The 18,181-nt window shown below is 42.3% G+C and overlaps 1 protein-coding gene across 2 annotated transcripts in view; it reads left to right on the forward strand.

Annotated features, from left to right (window-relative positions):
- Positions 1 to 18,062, forward strand: part of NASP (nuclear autoantigenic sperm protein) — a 42,563-nt gene extending 24,501 nt beyond the window's left edge. The window contains exons 3-15 of one of the 2 annotated variants that reach the window (XM_082687251.1): positions 1,007 to 1,117; positions 4,783 to 4,863; positions 6,026 to 6,135; positions 6,832 to 7,845; positions 12,911 to 12,990; positions 13,609 to 13,694; positions 13,810 to 13,883; positions 15,267 to 15,455; positions 15,573 to 15,739; positions 16,408 to 16,464; positions 16,555 to 16,632; positions 17,267 to 17,395; positions 17,875 to 18,062. In XM_082687251.1, the coding sequence (XP_082543377.1) occupies positions 1,007 to 1,117; positions 4,783 to 4,863; positions 6,026 to 6,135; positions 6,832 to 7,845; positions 12,911 to 12,990; positions 13,609 to 13,694; positions 13,810 to 13,883; positions 15,267 to 15,455; positions 15,573 to 15,739; positions 16,408 to 16,464; positions 16,555 to 16,632; positions 17,267 to 17,395; positions 17,875 to 17,955 (2,257 nt within the window). In that variant the 3' untranslated portion in view covers positions 17,956 to 18,062. The remainder of the gene's footprint in view (positions 1 to 1,006; positions 1,118 to 4,782; positions 4,864 to 6,025; positions 6,136 to 6,831; positions 7,846 to 12,910; positions 12,991 to 13,608; positions 13,695 to 13,809; positions 13,884 to 15,266; positions 15,456 to 15,572; positions 15,740 to 16,407; positions 16,465 to 16,554; positions 16,633 to 17,266; positions 17,396 to 17,874) is intronic. The other variant, XM_082687252.1, reaches the window with a different exon arrangement.
- The last annotated feature ends 119 nt before the right edge of the window (positions 18,063 to 18,181 follow it).

Here is an 18,181-nt window from a genome sequence, read left to right on the forward strand (position 1 = left end):
TCATTTGAAGTTAATTTTTGTATGTGCCGTGATGATAAGGTTGAGATTTACTTTTTTGCAAGTGGATATCCAGTTATTCCTGCACCAGTTGTTCAGGAGATCATTCTTTCTTCATTGAATTGTCTTGGTACCTTTGTCAAAATTTCAAGTGGTCGTATGTGTGGATCTGTTTTTCTATTCTGTTTTTCTACTCTGTTCCATTTCATCTATTTGTGTTTATGTCAGTTCCACATTGTCTTGATATTGAGATCACTGTCTTTGCTGTCTACCTAAATGTTTCTTTTTTTATCCTTTCTTTTTTTTAAGACTTTATTTATTTCTTTGATAGAGATCACAAGTAGGCAGAAAGGCAAGCAGAGAGAGAGAAGCAGGCCCCCCGCTGAGCAGAGAGCCCTATATGGGGCTCAATCCCAGGACTGTGGGATCATGACCTGAGCTGAAGGCAGAGGATTTAACCCACTAAGCCTCCCAGGTGCCCCTACCTAAATGTTTCTTTTTTCTTTTTTCTTTTTTTTTAAAAGATTTTATTTATTTATTTGACAGAGATCACAAGTAGGCAGAGAGGCAGGCAGAGAGAGAGAGAGAGAGAGAAGCAGGCTCCCTGTGGATCAGAGAGCCCGATGCGGGGCTCGATCCCAGGACCCTGAGATCATGAACCGAGCCGAAGGCAGCGGCCCAACCCACTGAGCCACCCAGGCGCCCCCCTAAATGTTTCTTGATGTATTTTTCTTAGAAGCAGTACAACCTGCTGTGTGTAATATATGGTTCTTTCATGATTTTTTTTTTGTTTGTTACTTGCAAATATTTATAGTAGCATACGATATAAGCTCTTGAATGTTGCTTTATGATTTCTTTTGCTTTTATAGTGATAAAGTGAGTTGGCTAAGCTTGCTGGAGAGTGTGCTCAAAGGTTTAAAGAAGTTAAAGTACAATGGTTTAAATGTAACAGGTATTCAGAATATGTTGATTTTAAGTATTTGACATTTGAAATATTTTTTTCTTGCAGTCTGGATGTGGATAATGAAGCTAAGAAACTGTTGGGTTTAGGACAGAAACATCTGGTGATGGGGGATATTCCAGCAGCTGTCAATGCATTCCAGGAAGCAGCTAGTCTTTTGTAAGTACTGTGTTTTGCTAGGTTGTGCTACATTGTGTTTGTTAAAAGGTTGTCTTGGTGGGGACGGAGTTTTAAAAAATTTGATATTTTTCATGTACATGTGTATTTCCATCACTAACAATAAGACTTGAATATTACTGAGCAATCTCTTTCATTTTTTTTCCCTGAGTAAGGTAGTTTGTTTCCCAGTCACCATTAATTGGAGTGACCAACCCATCTTACTTTGTTCTGGTACTTTTTTTAGTAGGCCCTACGCCCAGCGTGGAGCCCAGCATGGAGCCCAGCATGGGGCTCAAACTCACAACCAGGAGATCAAGACCTGACCTGAGATCAATGGTTGTACCTTGACTGACTGAGCGCGCCCAGGTGCCCCTGTTCTGGAACTTTTCTAATTTTAACACTGGAAGCTCTATGTCTGGAGAAACTCCTGAAAGTCCCAAGCAAGCCAAGATGGTTGGCCACCCTAGCACTAATGCTGACTGTTAGCACATCTTTTTTTTTTTTTTTTTTTTTTTTAAGATTTTTATTTATTTATTTGACAGAGATCACAAGTAGGCAAAGAGGCAGGCAGAGGAAGAGGGAGAAGCAGGCTCTCCACTGAGCAGGGAGCCTGATGGGGGACTCGATCCCAGGATCCTGGGATCATGACCTGAGCTGAAGGTAGCTGCTTAGTGACTGAACCACCCAGGTGCCCCTGAAGAAATCCCTTTTATAAGAAATGCTTATTAGTGGGCGCCTGGGTGGCTCAGTGGGTTAAGCCTCTGCCTTCAGCTCAGGTCATGGTCCCAGGGTTCTGGGATCGAGCCCCACATCGGGCTCTCTGCTCTGCGGGGAGCCTGCTTCCTCCTCTCTCTCTGCCTGCCTCTCTGCCTACTTGTGATCTCTGTCTGTCAAATAAATAAATAATCTTAAAAAAGAAATGCTTATTAGTAAAACTAGATTTCAGGTTCACCATGATTAAAAGCTTCTAGTTCTTCATTCCTTCTTATTCAGTCAGTCAGGGTGCTGTCAATTCATTCTTCTAGCCTCACTCCCTTTCCCAACATGTAGATTAGAATCTTATTCCTGGATGTCTGCGTTAATCTCGTTTAATTCCTGAGCTCTGGCTTCTTAGTTTGTCATCATCTGGGCCAGAGGAACTGAGGCTCTGATATCCTGTGGTATGTTATGAGTAGGGGGCAAATTTGATCTGATGCTAAGTTGGTATTTTTATAATAAAAACGTATGATTAATTTACAGTGTAAACTGCTGAAATTGAAGTTTTAAAAAACAAGCACAAATAAACATCCTTCTTAGCTTACTTTTTTTTTTTTAAAGATTTTATTTATTTATTTGACAGACAGAGATCACAAGTAGGCAGAGAGGCATTCAGAGAGAGGAGGAAGCAGGCTCCCTGCTGAGCAGAGAGCCCGATGGTGGGGCTCGATCCCAGGACCCTGGGATCATGACCTGAGCCGAAAGCAGAGGCTTTAACCCACTGAGCCACCCAGGCGCCCCCTTAGCTTATTTTCTTACCAGATAATCTAGAGATCAGTATTTTCACTCTCCTGCCTTTAAGGATATTTAGGGGGAAAATTTGACATGCAGTATTCTAATCTAGTAGATTATACGTTTTTTTTTTTAAGATTTTTTTAATTTAACAGACAGAGATCACAAGTAGCCAGAGAAGCAGGCAGAGAGAGGAGGAAGCAGGTTCCCCCACCGAGCAGAGAGCCTGGTACTCCTTTCCAGGACCCCGGGATCATGACCTGAGCTGAAGGCAGAGTCTTTAACCTACTGAGCCACTCAGGCGCCCCCCTGGTAGATTATACTTAAACATGACCCTCATAATACTTTGTGATTAGTTTCTCTAGTTACTCTCCCTAGGCTGTAAAGGCCATTAGGTGGCCTGACTTTTTTTTAAAGATTTTATTTGAGAGAGAGAATGAGAGAGAGGAAAGCATGAGAAGTGGGAGGGTCTGCGAGAGAAGCAGACTCCCTGCTAAGTGGGGAGCCTGATGCGGGACTCGATCCCGGGACTCTAGGATCATGACCTGAGCCAGAGGCAGTCACCCAACCAACTGAGCCACCCAGGCGTCCCTGACTTTGAGTGACTTCTGCTAGTCCTTCCTTCATGAAAACTAGTCTCCTTACTCTATGTAAAGTACCTCCTCCTTTTCATTTATCACACTTGTGATTTGTTTTCCTTTCCCTCTTCCCTGTCTAGGTATTAATAGCTAAAACTTACGTATAGTGCTATTTATATTTCTAAGCGTTGTTTTAAATACTTTTATAGGCATTATTAAATCAATTCTTAGATCTTTGAACAGTTCTCAACATTTCTGTTTATAGATGAGAAAACTAAGGCACTGAGTCTAAGGTTTCTACAGCTAGTCAATTAAGGTCTAGAGGTGGGATTTGAACCCAGGCAATCTGACTCCAGAGAATAAGCTCCTATCTCTAATAACATGATGTCTTTCCATATACCTTATTCATTCTTTAAGGCTCTGCCAGAAGTCCTTTAACTGTTCATTCTGTCCCATACTGACACTTCCCTTTTTTTTTTCTTTTTTTTTTAAAGATATATTAAAAAAAAAACAAAGATATATTTATTTGAGAGAGAGAGAGACAGTGAGAGAGGGAACACAAGCAGGGGAAGTGGGAGAGAGAAGCAGGCTTCCCGCCAAGCAGGGAGCCTGTTGCTGGGAGCACAACAGGGGGAGCAGCAGGCAGAGGAGACAGAGGGAGAGGCAGAGCCCCTGCTGAGCAGGGAGCCCCATGTAGGGTGATCCCGGGATGCAGGGATCATGACCTGAGCCAAAGGCGGCAGAGGTTTCATGACTGAGCCACCCATGTGCCCTGATGATATACCCATTTGGCTCTCAGATTATATACTATAACTGCAGCAGGTTGATGTCACTTGAAACATACATACAGAGAGAAAGACCAGGCAATATATTAATTTCGTACATGTGTGGGTGCACACACGCACTTTTTTTTTTTTTTTAAGTCGGCTTCGTGTTCAGCTTGGAGCCTAATGTGGCGCTATGTTTGCTTGTTCATTTTTTTTAAAAGGTTTTATTTATTGACTGAGAGCATTCAAGTGTAGGCAGAGCAGTAGGGAGAGGGGAGGCAGGCTCCTGCTGAGCAGAGAGCTGGGTGTGGGGCTCCATCCCATCCTCCATGACCCCTGGGATCATGACCTGAGCCATAGGCAGCCACCTAGGTGCCCCTTGTTTTTATTTATTTATTTATTTGAGAGAGAGAGAGAGAGAGAGAGAGAGAACGAGTGGGAGGAGGGGCAGAGGGAGAGGACAAGCAGATTTCCTGCTTAGGGCAGAACCTGATATAGGGCTCAATCCCAGGACCCTGAGATCATGACCTGAGCTGAAGGCAGATGACTCAGCCAACCAGGTACCCCACGCAGTGTGGGGCTGATGAACTGATGGCCCTGAGATGAAGACCTGAGCTGAGATCAAGAGTTGGAACCTTAAGTCACCCACGCGCCCCATACATTGTTTTTTAAAGTCCCTTTGAATTTGACTTGAAAGCAAGAGGAGGGGGGAGTATTGGTTTCCTAAAATGATGTGTCACTGAAGAAATGTCATTTTTTAATTTACAGAACTAGAAATAAGTATTTTAGACTAGATGTCAGTTCAGATCTTAGATATTTGTTCTCTTTGTAGAGGTAAGAAGTATGGAGAGACAGCTAATGAGTGTGGAGAAGCCTTCTTTTTCTATGGAAAATCACTTCTGGAGTTGGCAAGGTATGTTTTTTAAGCCACAGGTTTTTTTGTTTTTTGTTTTTTGGTTAAAGATTATTTGAGAGAGAGCGAGTGGAGGAGAATTGGTGGAGGGAGAGGAGGAGAGTCCTTAAGGCCGACACTCCCCATTGAGGTTGGAGCCCATTGTGGGGCTCCATCTCACAACCCTGAGATCATAGCCTGAGCTGAAATCAGTAGTCTGCCGTGTAACTGACTGAGCCACCCGGGTGCCCCTCAAACCACTGTTTTTAAGTGGGATGTTTTATATCACATTATGGTCTATTTAAAAACTTAAGTTTCTTTGTTTGTCAAGGTTATTTACTAGCTTTGGGATTTCATATGAGCTGGGTGAGACTGGTTTTACTAAGAAAGGGGTTTAGAAGACACATAAAATACTGATGGAAGTTTTGGAAGGCACTTGATACAGAGTAAACTTAGGCTTGGGTTTTGACTTTTGGGGGCTTTAGAAGCAGAGATCTTTTCTGTTAGTGAATAATCATAATTTATTTTTGGACCATAAAGTCCAGTATAGAGAGAGAACATTAAAAGCACTCTAAGCACAAAACAGTCATCCTAAATAAGGACTGAATGAAGGATAATTCGAAAACACTACTATATGAAAATGTCTCATAAATAAAACCAGTAGTCCTCCCTACTAGAAAGTTGTTGCATATTTTCCACTGAAGTTTATTAACCAGAATAAAATATATTAAGGGTATACAAACTAGCAGATGTTATATGGTTCATTTAATCTCAGTTCTGGTAAGTTTTCTAATTTTGTAGGTCATCCTGATTGGTCACAAGTCTTGCCAGAATGTTTTAAAGCAAACTAAAGAAATAGGGGTAGATGTGAAGTTTGGGAGATATTTTGGCCCTATGGTAAAGCAAATACATATTATTGATCTTGTTCTTTTGACAAGAGTCATTGGTGCTTTTTGGGTGGTGGGATGAAGGGTATGCTTTTTTCTTTCTTGAAGTGCTTTTACTGCCTTAATTTATATTAGTTTTGATCACTGCCTTTCTTCCATGAATAAAGTTTGTATTCTCTACACTTGATTGCTTTTCTGTTTCTTTTATAATTTCTGTCTTAAATAATTTCTGTCTTAGAAAACCTGTTAGGTTCTAACCATCATACCTTCAGTGCTTTCTCCTTTTGTTCTTCCAGAATGGAGAATGGTGTGTTGGGAAATGCCCTAGAAGGTGTGCATGTGGAAGAGGAGGAAGGAGAAAAAACAGAAGACGAATCTCTGGTAGAAAATAATGATAACATAGATGGTATGTGGAGTTGCATGTGATGTTCAGGAGATGCGACGTATATTTCTTGTGTACAAGTGATGGGACTAGGGCTCTCCCTGTCCTGGATGGTCTCTCCTAAGTTGCCTGGGGTGATACCTGCATCTGGTGGAGACTACAGTGGAGACAGCCAATTACTGAAACTGACAGGGTTTTATAAAAGGAAAAGTTAATTTCCCCAATAAATGTGGTTATTTAAATTGATATTTTAAATACATAACAACCTTAAATAATTTTAGATGCAAATTTTTAAAAGTCTGCAGCTCAGTTATTTTAACAGCAGTGCTTTTGGAGTCTTTTTACATTTTTTGTATCTAAGAAAATTAAATTTAAGTTCTGAATGGAGTTTGGCTGTTAGTTTTACATATTAGATGGAGGTTTATAATGTTTGGAGGAGAGCATAAAGCTTGGCATCTCTTAACCTAACTGATATTCAGAATGCTCAAGTAAAACAGTATCTCATTTAAGGAGCTTGGGTTTCTTTTGCTGTAAGTTGCTCTGCTATCTGGGACTTTTCCCTTTGCTTTTTCTCAAGGGGGCAGATAATTTTTAGGCCATCTGCTAAAATTTAAGCCAGGCTGTTTGAGGGTTTAAAGGGAATGTATTTTTAGTTTCCATTTATGCCTTAATCACTAAATTCGAAGACATGTTTATGCTTCATGTTCTTTAACCATGTAGAGGAAGCAAGGGAAGAGTTGAGAGAACAGGTTTATGACGCCATGGGAGAAAAAGAAGAAGCAAAAAAACCAGAAGACCAGTCTCTGGTAAAGCCTGAAATTGATAAAGAGCAGGAGACTGAAATGGAGAAGGGTGGAAGAGAAGACATGGATATAAGTGAGCCTGCAGAGGAACTACGGGAAAAAGTTGAATCCACTTCAGATCAGTTAACTGAAACCACTGAGGCAAAAGAAATAGCAGCACCAGAAGGTCTGAATGAAGCCAAGGTCACTTCTGGGAAGCCAGAACAGGAATTACCAGATGCTGGGGAAGGAGAATCAGTTTGTGGAACTGACATCCAAGAAGAATCCAGAGAAAAAGGAGGTCAGGAGAAGCAGGGAGAAGTAATTGTGAGCATAGAGGAGAAGCTAAAAGAAGCCTCAGGAGAGCAGCCTGTTACGACTCTTGAAAAGCAGGGTACTGCAGTGGAGGCAGAAGCAGAGCCTATAGATTCAGCAGTAAAGCCAGTGGATGTGGGTGGGGAAGAGCCAAAGGAACAGGTAGCTGCCTCTGAAAATGAGCCAGGAAAGGGTGTGCTTGAGCAGCTGGTAGGGCAAGAAATGCCTCCTACTGGAGAGTCGCCAGAGGTGACAGTAGAGGCTGCAGAGGCCTCAGCTGCAGAAGCTGGGTCCGAAGTGTCTGAGAAGCCTGGGCAGGAGGCCACAGTTCTCCCTAAGGATGATTCAGTCAATGGACTGTCAGCTGCAGGAGGTGAGACTCCTGTTGAACAACAGACTAATGCAGAAGGACTGACTGAAAGAAAAGATGGCTCAGGACTAGAGGAGAAGGTCAGGGCAGAGTTGGTTCCTAGCCAGGAGGAGACCAAGCTGCCCATAGAAGAGTCTGAGGCAGCTGGAGATGGGGTTGAGACCAAGGTAGCCCGGGGGGCTACTGAGAAGTCCCCTGAAGACAAAGTTAAGATAGCTGCTAATGAAGAAACACAAGACAGCGAAGAACAGATGAAAGAGGGTGAAGGTAACCGGGATATGCAAGAGCTGCAGTGGGTGGAGTACATTTCTGGATTTGACTCACTAATCATGGGTAAAAGTCAGCCTTCCATTCAGGATTTTCCGTCTGCCTTTGGATTAGGAAAGGGCTAAATGAAAGTGGGGAAAGTTTAAGAAGATTGTGATAAGTTGAGCAAGTTAAATCAAAAGCAAGTCTTCAGCTGGCTTATAAACTAACGCTTTTTACTAACTGCAAAATAGGGCTTCTCTGTGGTTTCTGAGACTTGGCTAGCTATCAGTAACTCGTACCATACTAGCCAATAGAGGTGGATGGGGGCTGGTGGGGTAGGTAGGGAAACAGTGGGCCAGGCTGGCAGAGAATGCTGAATGGATGTTCACTTGCATGCCTCTGGATTATTTAATATACTGTTCACATGGTTCCTCTTCTCTGCTTTAGGAAGCAGGATTAGAGCAGTAGAATCCAGTGAATTGGTACACTTAAGCAGGCATGCCATTTAAATGAAGGCCATTAACCATAGTTAAAGAATTCTGGTGACCCTCTTCTACTTTTAGTCTTCAGGAAGTGTTTTGAGGCTTATTTACATTCGTTTTAAATTAGCCCCCTCCAAAAGATAACAAAAAATCTTAACTATTAGCCCTCTTGCTGCTTTCCCCCCATTTCATGCTCGCTTTGGCTGCTAAACTGAAGTTTTTGTTACTTAGAACATTATAAAGTGTGGATGCTTTGCATAGTATTATTGGTCTAATTTTGGTTCAATTCCATCAAGATGTATAAGCCTCTAATTAGCAATTACATAATTGGCACGTCTGACTTGAGTTGTACTATAATTTGAGGATTCTGCTGTCTGTAAGGCTCATCTAATGTTGGTATTAATAATCACAGGTATATTCCAGTTAATGGTTACCACTTCGTGTAATTGACAGACTAAGGGTTCTGTTTAGTTTTAGATTTTCAAAGACCCACTATCAGTATTTGCAGCTCATTCTGGTAAACTATATTCTACCTATGTGCATGTCGTTGCACTCCAGCCAGCACAGGCATGGTAACCAGAAGTGAACTGGTTAAATGGTAGCACCATTGGGCTGCTTGTTGGGTTTTAGGAGTTCTTTATGGAAAAAGCACAGAACTGAATTCTTTAATTTTTAAAAAACTACCATGTCTTAATCTTTAGTGATAGTGATTAAAGATAAAAAGTTCTGCTGGCTCTTATAAGTTGGACTTTGAATAACAAGCTACAGTAGAGAGGTCCTAGTTCTCCAGTTCAAAAACTATTCAACTGGATCATAAGCAGCATTGTTATAGCTCTCCCACGTACATTATTTTTTATTCCAAAATACTATGTAGTAGGTAGTATTACTCCACTTACAGCCATGAGGAAATAGAGGCTTAGGGGGTTATGTTACTTTTTCAGGGTCAAACACCATAAGTCATAGTACTAGACTCAGACCAAATCTGATAAGAATGTAAGTTCTTCCTGAGCCTACCTCACAGTGAGGAAGGTGACTTTATATCTCCTCCCCTAACCCACCTTTTATCAGTAACTTTCTGGTCACTATTGATTGATTGACTGACTGACTGACTTATTTATTTGAGAGAGAGTGAGTGAGGCCGGGAGAAACTAGCAGCCTCTGCTCAGCACAGAGCCTGACGAGGGGCTTGATCTCATGACCCTGGGATCACAACCTGAGCTGAAATCAAGTCAGACTGTTAAACTGCGCCACCCAGGTGCCCCTCTGGTCACTCTTTTAAAAGTACTTATAAAAGCCTAGGGGTGGGGCACTTGGGTGGCTCAGTTGGTTGGGCAACTGCCTTTCGGCTCAGGTCATGATTCTGGAGTCCCAGGATCGAGTCCCACATCGGGCTCCCTGCTCGGGGAGTCTGCTTCTCCCTCTGACCTCTCCTTTCTCATGGTCTCTCTCTCAAATAAATAAATAAAATCTTAAAAAAAAAAAAAAAAGCCCTAGGGATCATCAGTTGCATTTTTTTTTAGTATGTGCCATGGGTACCATGCTACTCAAAAGAAGGTACAGTTTTCCATATTTTACAAATGAAGAAATGGCAGAAAGACCTTAAGTAATTTGCCAATAAGAGGAGGGCTGAGGTAACCCAAACCTCTGGTTCTAAGGCCTAAACTTTGACTCTTTGTGCTCTATTCCTCTATATGTGGCAGCATTAGCCTGCAAAGCGTCTTACATTTGGTTTTCTCTCTCTCTCCTTTTTAAAAAAATCTTATTTTTTAAAAAAGATTTTATTTGACAGAGAGGGAATGTAAGCAGGGGGAGAGGGAGATGCTTCCTGTTGAGCAGGCTTGATCTCAGGAGCCCGGGATCATGACCTGAGCTGAAAGTAGACGCTTACCGACTGAGCCATCCAGGCACGCCTAAATTTTATTTTTAAGAACTCTACACCCAATGCAGGGCTCAAACCCACAATCCCGAGATCAAGAGTCACATGTTCGGAGCACCTGGGTGGCTCAGTCTGGGTTAAGCCTCTGCCTTCAGCTCAGGTCATGATCTCAGGGTCCTGGGATCAAGCCTCACATTGGGCTCTGGTCGGCGGGAAGCCTGCTTCCCCCTCTCTCTGCCTGCCTCTTTGACTACTTGTGATCTCTTTGTCAAATAAATAAATAAAAAGAAAGAGTCACATGCTCTACTGACTCAGCCAGTCAGGCACCCCAGAGGTTTTCTTTTACAACACCAGTGCTCTAACCCCTGAGCTATGGAGCCGAGGTTTTCTCTTAAAATCCCATTTCCTACCATCTCTTAGGCCATCCATAGCCCTAATAAAGATAAGTGGTCTGATTGGTAAGTGAACAGTTTTTAAATTGTAGGCACAGGGGCGCCTGGGTGGCTCAGTGGTTTGGGCTGCTGCCTTTGGCTCGGGTCATGATCTCAGGGTCCTGGGATCGAGCCCCGCATCGGGCTCCCTGCTCCGCAGGAAGCCTGCTTCCCTCTCTCTCTCTCTCTGCCTGCCTCTCTGCCTACTTGTGATCTCCGTCTTTCAAATAAATAAATAAAATCTTTAAAAAAAAAAAAAATAAATTGTAGGCACAGAGCTTGGCCATGCTTAGACAGACTATATTGGTCAGTCTGTAGTGTTACTGACTTAACCCTGTTAAGTGCTAGAATATCCAGAGAATCAGCAGAGATTGTCTTTTTTCTTTAAGAGGAGTTTTTCTTCTTTGTGCTATTCAATGCCCTTAACTTTTGAATAGGCTACAAATCAGAGAAATGATATAAAACTGTTCCCCTTTTTCCAAAGGATGATAATAGGCATGATACAAAGAAGATTCCATTTTCAAAGAAGCTTGGAAAGTATTTTAACAGATCACTGCACGCAGGATATCAGGGCATTCCCATTAATACCTGGGTATAGGTTACTAGGTTGGAAAGTGTTTTTTAAAGTAATGGCTTCCTCATTAACTTCATTTTTTCTTCACCCTTCCATGAAGGTAGTATAGATTTCTCAAGGGAAACCAGTATTTTCCTCAGATTATCATAAGAATTTTAATTTAAAAATTTGATTTAATAAAACTCAGGTTTTATGGCAAATTAGATGTTACCTGGCATTCTGGTATGCGTAGGAACAGATACCAGATAATTTAAGAATACAGAATAACAATACATGTTTTGTCAATTTTTCCTACAATCAGGAAGGTAAAATGTTTGTTTCATAGATTCACCTGTCTTGAGAATTCTTGAGAATGGGCCTCATTGTCAAAGTTAATAAACCAGCAATTAGTTTGACAGAGTACTAAGTATACAGATAACTTGGAAATTTGGGTATAGAGAGATACTTGTGTATGATGGTGGGTATTTATTTTAGAAGCACTAAATTACATGGTTAACAGGAAAAGTGAGTCATTTGATAAAAACCATTATAGAGGTCAATTAACTTCTATAGAGGTCAGTTAACTTCTAACTGATTCTTAGAGGATTTTCTTTTTTTTTTTTTTTTTAAAGTAATGTCTACACGCAGCTTGGGGCTAGAACTTGCAACACTGAGATGAAGAATTGTGTGCTCCACCAACCGAGCCAGCCAGGCACCCTTCTTACAGGACTTTAGATTGTCTTAACTCATTTTATAATGTTTAGGAATTTTCTGTGCCTGTGCCCATTCTAAAGCAGTATTGCTGAATATAAAAAGTCTTAGAGTGACTTAATGGCTCTGAGGCCCAATTGCATATTTATGTTCCTATCATAGCTTATCAGGAGACAGTATTTGAGCTCTTTTGCTTGTGTTAAAAATGTTTAATGAAAGATGGCAGAGGTAGGCACAATATGCCCAATTCAAGAATTGTTACGTGTCCCTAAAAGCCCATTTTTAATTACATGACGTTCTAAACTTTTAACTGGTGCATAGAGCTATTTATTAGCAGCCTGTCCTTAATGGCAGTTGACTTGTGAACGTATGTCAGTATGGTGAAATAGAGTGTCAATATGGCTGCAGATTTTAACATTACACTGGAGTAAAACAATTGGTCATGGTACTGCTCACTGAATTCTGTACATGCTAGAGCTGGCTGGAGTCTGTGGCATGCTCATTGGTGAGAGTTGGTAAGGACTACGCTTTTCTCTCCACAGCTGTATTTTGGGAAAGCTAGTCTCTTGAGCATTCTTGCTCTGAACGAACTGGGGTAATTTAACTTTTTGTACTTTCTCAGCGTGTTAGTGTTATATAACAAATGGCTGCTTAAAGACACCAGGAACACTGAGTTCTCCAACTGCTTCTGGCTAAGTAGATTGGAGCTTTAGCAAATAAAATACTACAGTAGCTAATTGGTCTTGATCTGAATGATCCAGATTGACTTTTCTTAGAAGAGAAACGGCCTTCTGATCACTGAAGGTGTAAACCACAGAGACACACTGTAAGATTATACAATCTAAATCTAGGTTACACTTGAAATAGACTGTAATTATTGGCTTAATATTTATATTGCTCAAATATTAACTGATGGCATCTGGCCTGTTCTACCTCAGAATATAGGTTGACAGGCATTTACTGGGATCTTTGACTAGTTAGAAGGAAGATATCCTTAGTATTCTCAGTATTGAGGAATTTTTGCTTGCAGAAACTGAAGGCTCAGAAGAGGAGGATAAAGAAAATGACAAGGCTGAAGAAACGCCAAATGAATCACTTCTTGAAAATAAGGTAAATTATTATTTGTTCGGTATCATCATCTGCTTTCTTATTGTAGGACTGTGGCTTACTAGGGGAGGCATGATTATCATGGTCATTTCTTGGTTAGGGACTGGGGACTCCCTATTCATGCCTAGAATACACAGATCCATTTAATCCGAGGATGTTAGAATGGGACCCACCATGTCACTGTTAGATTTCTATCACTGACATAAGGTGATGACTTGGGATAGGAGGATTATAGGGACCCATTCTGTAGATTTTAGGGAGGAAGTCCAAATTTTAAGAGTCTTTTTTTTTTTTTTTTTAAGATTTTATTTATTTGGCAGGAGATCACAAGTAGGCAGAGAGGCAGACAGAGAGAGATGAGGAAGCAGGCTCCCCACTGAGCAGAGACCCCGATGCAGGCCTCTATCCCTGGGATCATGACCTGAGCTGAAGGCAGAGGCTTTTTAACCCACTGAGCTACCCAGGCGCCCCAGAGGAAGTCCAAATTTTAAGTCATATATCATGTGGTTGTTGTTGTTGTTTTTTTTAAGCTGTGTTATGTTATACATTTAGATTTGTGATCTGAAGATGTGCCTTTCTTATACTTCTGCCTAATACCAATGATTTGGATATACTTTTTAGTCTCCTCAAGAAAATGAAGAGGAGGAGATCGGGAATCTAGAGCTTGCCTGGGATATGTTGGATTTAGCAAAGATAATTTTTAAAAGGTAACACTTTCTGATGTTTTTAGGCTCACGTTGGGAGTTTGGAGCTTGGAAGTAGAGTATCGGTTAGGTTTGGACAAACGCTGTTAAGGTTTTGATCATCTTTTCCTTCTTTCAGGCAAGAAACAAAGGAAGCTCAGCTTTATGCTGCACAGGCCCATCTTAAACTTGGAGAAGTTAGTGTTGAATCTGGTAATAACATTTTCCTTTCTACTCTTTAATGTGTGTCTTTCTCCCCCAGGTCTTCCTCTAATTCCTTAAAATTCCGCTTGATCGATTTTCAGTGGTGGGTAGTTGGCTTTAAAAAAAGATTTACTGGGGGGTGCCTGGGTGGCTCAGTGGGTTAAAGCCTCTGCCTTCGGCTTAGGTCATGATCCCAGGGTCCTGGGATCGAGCCCACTGCCAGGCTCTCTGCTCAGCAGGGAGCCTGCTTCCCTTCCTCTCTCTCTCTCTGCCTGTGATCTCTGTCAAATAAATAAATAAAATCTTTTAAAAATAAATAAATAAAGATTTACTGGGGTGCCTGGGTGGCTCAGTAGGTTAAGCCTCTGCCTTCTTCTCTGGTCATGATCTCTCTGCTCAGCGGGGAGCCTACTTCCCTTCCTTTCTCTTTGCCTGTCTCTCTGCCCACTGTCTGTCAAATAAATAAAATCTTAAAAAATAAAAAGATTAGATAAATACTAATTATTATTTTATTTTATTTTATTTATTTTTTTTTTTAAAGATTTTATTTGTTTATTTGACAGACAGAGATCACAAGTAGGCAGAGAGGCAGGCAGAGAGAGAGAGAGGGAAGCAGGCTCCCTGCTGAGCAGAGAGCCCAACGTGGGACTCGATCCCAGACCCCTGAGACCATGACCTGAGCCGAAGGCAGCGGCTTAAACCACTGAGCCAACCAGGCGCCCCTAATTATTATTTTAAATTAACTTTATTTATTATAAAGCATGAGTAGGGGGAGGGACTGAGGTAGAGGGAGAAGCAGGCTCTCTGCTGAGCAAGGAGTGTGATGTGGAGCTCTGTCCCGGGACTCTGAGATCATGACCTGAGCTGAAGGCAGATGCTTAACTGACTGAGCCACCCCAGCACCCCTGGCAGTTGGCTTTAAAAGGAGAGTGGGTTGGGGTTCCTATAGTTCCTACAGTAGTAAAGAATTTCTTCCGAAATCTCTTCAGTAGGGATTCCCCACAATCTGCCCCCCTGCCCTGCACCCCTCTCCCCCTCGCCGTTAGGTACTTGTATAGTCCAGCATCCTGGAGGGGCTACAAAGAAAATGTAAATTAAAACAGGAGAGCAGGGGCTCCTCGGTGGCTCAGTCATTAAGTGGCTGCCTTTGGCTCAGGTCATGGTACCAGAGTCCATGGATTGAGCCCCACATCCGGCTCCCTGCTATGCAGGAAGCCTGCTTCTCCCTCTCCTGCTTCCCTTGCTTGTATTCGCTCTCTTGGTATGTCTCTGTCAAATAAAATCTTTAAAAAATAAAAACAAAACAGGAGAGCCTTCCTATAGAATCGTCTAGAATTTAGAAGTATTATTAAGTGCTGTCCATTTGCTTGCTATTCTTTTTCCCTTCATTAGAGAATTATGTCCAAGCTGTGGAGGAGTTCCAGGCTTGCTTAAACCTGCAGGAGCAATACCTGGAAGCCCACGATCGGCTCCTTGCAGAGACCCACTACCAGCTGGGCTTGGCCTATGGGTACAACTCTCAGTATGACGAGGCAGTGGCACAGTTCAGCAAATCTATTGAAGTCATTGAGAAAAGAATGGGTGAGTGAGCATCAGCTACTTGACGATAAGCTTGACTGGCTCCAGTTCGACAGTATTAGAACAAAATGGATCCTTTGGTGGTAACTGTTACTGATCACTTCAGCCTGTTCTTTGTAGCTGTACTAAGTGAGCAGATGAAGGAGGCTGAAGGATCATCTACTGACTATGAGAAGGAAATTGAGGAGCTGAAGGAACTGCTACCTGAAATTAGAGAGAAGATAGAAGATGCAAAGGAGTCCCAGCGTAGTGGGAATGTAGCTGAATTGGCTCTGAAAGCAACTCTGGTTGGTTTGGTTTCTTTTAAAGTTTTGATAATAGCATGTTCGATACTGTTGGAAGGCATCATGGTATCGTGTTCTATTAGTGTAGGAACCGTGATACGGTTTCCAGGGAGTTGGTGGTTAGAAGGAATGTGAGAATTTATCTAGTTTCCCTATCAAGTAGTATAATGCTTAAGAGAATACACTCTGGAGCCAGACTGGGTTTAAGTTCTGTATGTGCTACTTGTTATGTGCGACCATGGGCATGTTGTTTAATGTTTCTTTGCCTTAGTTGACTCCTCTGTAAAACGGGGATAGTATTTGTATGTTAAAATACTTCTGACAGTACAAATGGTATTTGCTTAACAAATATAAGCTATTACTATCCCCTCTGAGAACTCCTCTGTATAGATAGCAAGATACTGAGCGGCTGCTGGAATGTCAGGGAGCTTTCTACGCCACAGGTGATATGATATGGATGGGTTAATTTAATATTTACACTGTGCCTAAGCCCCCGGTTTGGGGGTGGCAGGTGCAGGTAGAGGGGGTGGATGATACTGCTGGTATGTGGAGGCGCACTAGTATTTGAGGTCTTGGTCAGCTGTTCGGATGGTAGGCACCTGTTGTAGGTGTGTAGGTGACCTGGTGGGTTCTGTCTTGGGACCCACTTGGGTCTGTCCCCTCCCGAACAGGTGGAGAGCTCTACTTCAGGTTTCACTCCTAGTGGAGGAGGCACTTCAGTCTCCATGGTGAGTATTCAGGAGATTTTTGTCACTTAGTATTAGGCCTGTGTGTGTCCTGCGTAGTCACACATTGCTAACAGAGTCCTTTTTGTCAAGGTTGCCAGTAGAAAACCAGCAGATGGTGCTTCCTCATCAAATTGTGTGACTGATATTTCCCACCTTGTCAGAAAGAAGGTAAATCTGCATGTGGTCATTTCTATTTTTTTTTTTAATGTTTTCCCCCAAATGACACACCAGGAATACATTCCCTAATATTTGGTGAATAAGACATTCACTTGGCAAAGTTGGTGAGGATTTGAATGAAGTTAGTTTTCACTTGAGTATATTTTCTAACTGTTTTTCCAGGCCTCTTTTGGCCCAGGACTGTCAGGAAAGCTTCTGAGAATTGGTTAGATCAGCTCTTCTTGGGAGGCTGGCAGGTTTTCCTTGATAGTAGTTCAGCAGCAGACCTGCTGGTACTTAAAATCCTGTGGCATCCCATCTTCTGCCTATAATTACAGTTGTTTTTTCCTCTTGTGGGAGACTGTTTCCCGATTCACAAACTTGGGGTTTGGTTACTATTCAGATCTACTCCTCACCCTTCCCCTAGAGAGGCTAGACTGGTATGTTGTGGCTGACCAATTTATTGTACCGAGCACAGGTTGGCGTCTGCTTCCTGTGGTGAGACCTTGAGAGGCATGGATCCTGATGTCGGGATCTTCGCACCATGGGGTGGCAGCAGTGGGGGAGGAGAGAAGGGCTTTTTAAGTTTTGCGGTACTTTGGAAAACCTCGGCACATTTGTGAAGTCTTTCCAATTCTATCTTCAGAGGAAACCAGAGGAAGAGAGTCCCCGAAAAGATGATGCAAAGAAAGCCAAACAAGAGCTGGAGGTGAATGGAGGCAGTGGGGATGCTGTCTCCAGTGGAAAAGAAGTTTCAGAAAACATGGAGGAGGAGGTGGGCAATTAAGAGAGCTTGGACTCTTGGATTATTTCCCTTTGTTCTCAGGGCCTGGGAAACTAGTTGTCCTAAGTGCATGTTCCTCACCTTGAGCCTGTTTGGATTACTCGAATGCAGCCCTCATAGAAACTGTGCAGGAAACTGGTTTTGGAATGTGGGATGTCTCACTGACGAATGGAAGCTATATGCATACCACAGGTCCTGCTCTAACGAATGTATGAGAAGGCACTTAATTGGGAAGACCATTGGGTTATTTCTGCTTGCTCCCTTTCCAAGTGATGTGTGAACATTGGCTCTGTCAGCCCTGTTAGACTTTCGGAAATGGCCTTACATTTTGTGGTAATCATCCTGTTAGGAGTGTAGGGAGCAAAGCAGGCTTTAGGAGACCTGTTCACTTTCTCTGCCTACTCGATTGTGTAAGACGGAAGGGCTGAAACTAGGCTCATTTATGCCCAGGCTCCCTATTTATCTTCCAGGCTGAGAATCAGGCTGAAAGTCGGGCAGCAGTGGAGGGGACAGTGGAGGCCGGAGCTACAGTTGAAAGCACTGCATGTTAAAGAGAGGGCGTAGAGCCTTCCTCCTGAGGGAAAGTTTTTGTATATAATGTATTTTTTCACTTTGGGGGGATTCTTTTTGTATAACTTCAATAAAGATTGTAAGCAAAGGTTGAGGCTTTGATGATTTTTTTCTTAAATATTGGCTGACTCTGTGCCTTGGAGCATTCTGGGTCAAAGATACTCACCCTGCCCCTTTCTGTACTGATTGATCTCTGTTGGGAGTTTC

Source organism: Mustela nivalis (genome assembly GCF_964662115.1).
Source record: "Mustela nivalis genome assembly, chromosome: 10".
In the NCBI taxonomy this organism is placed as follows: Eukaryota; Metazoa; Chordata; class Mammalia; order Carnivora; family Mustelidae; genus Mustela; species Mustela nivalis.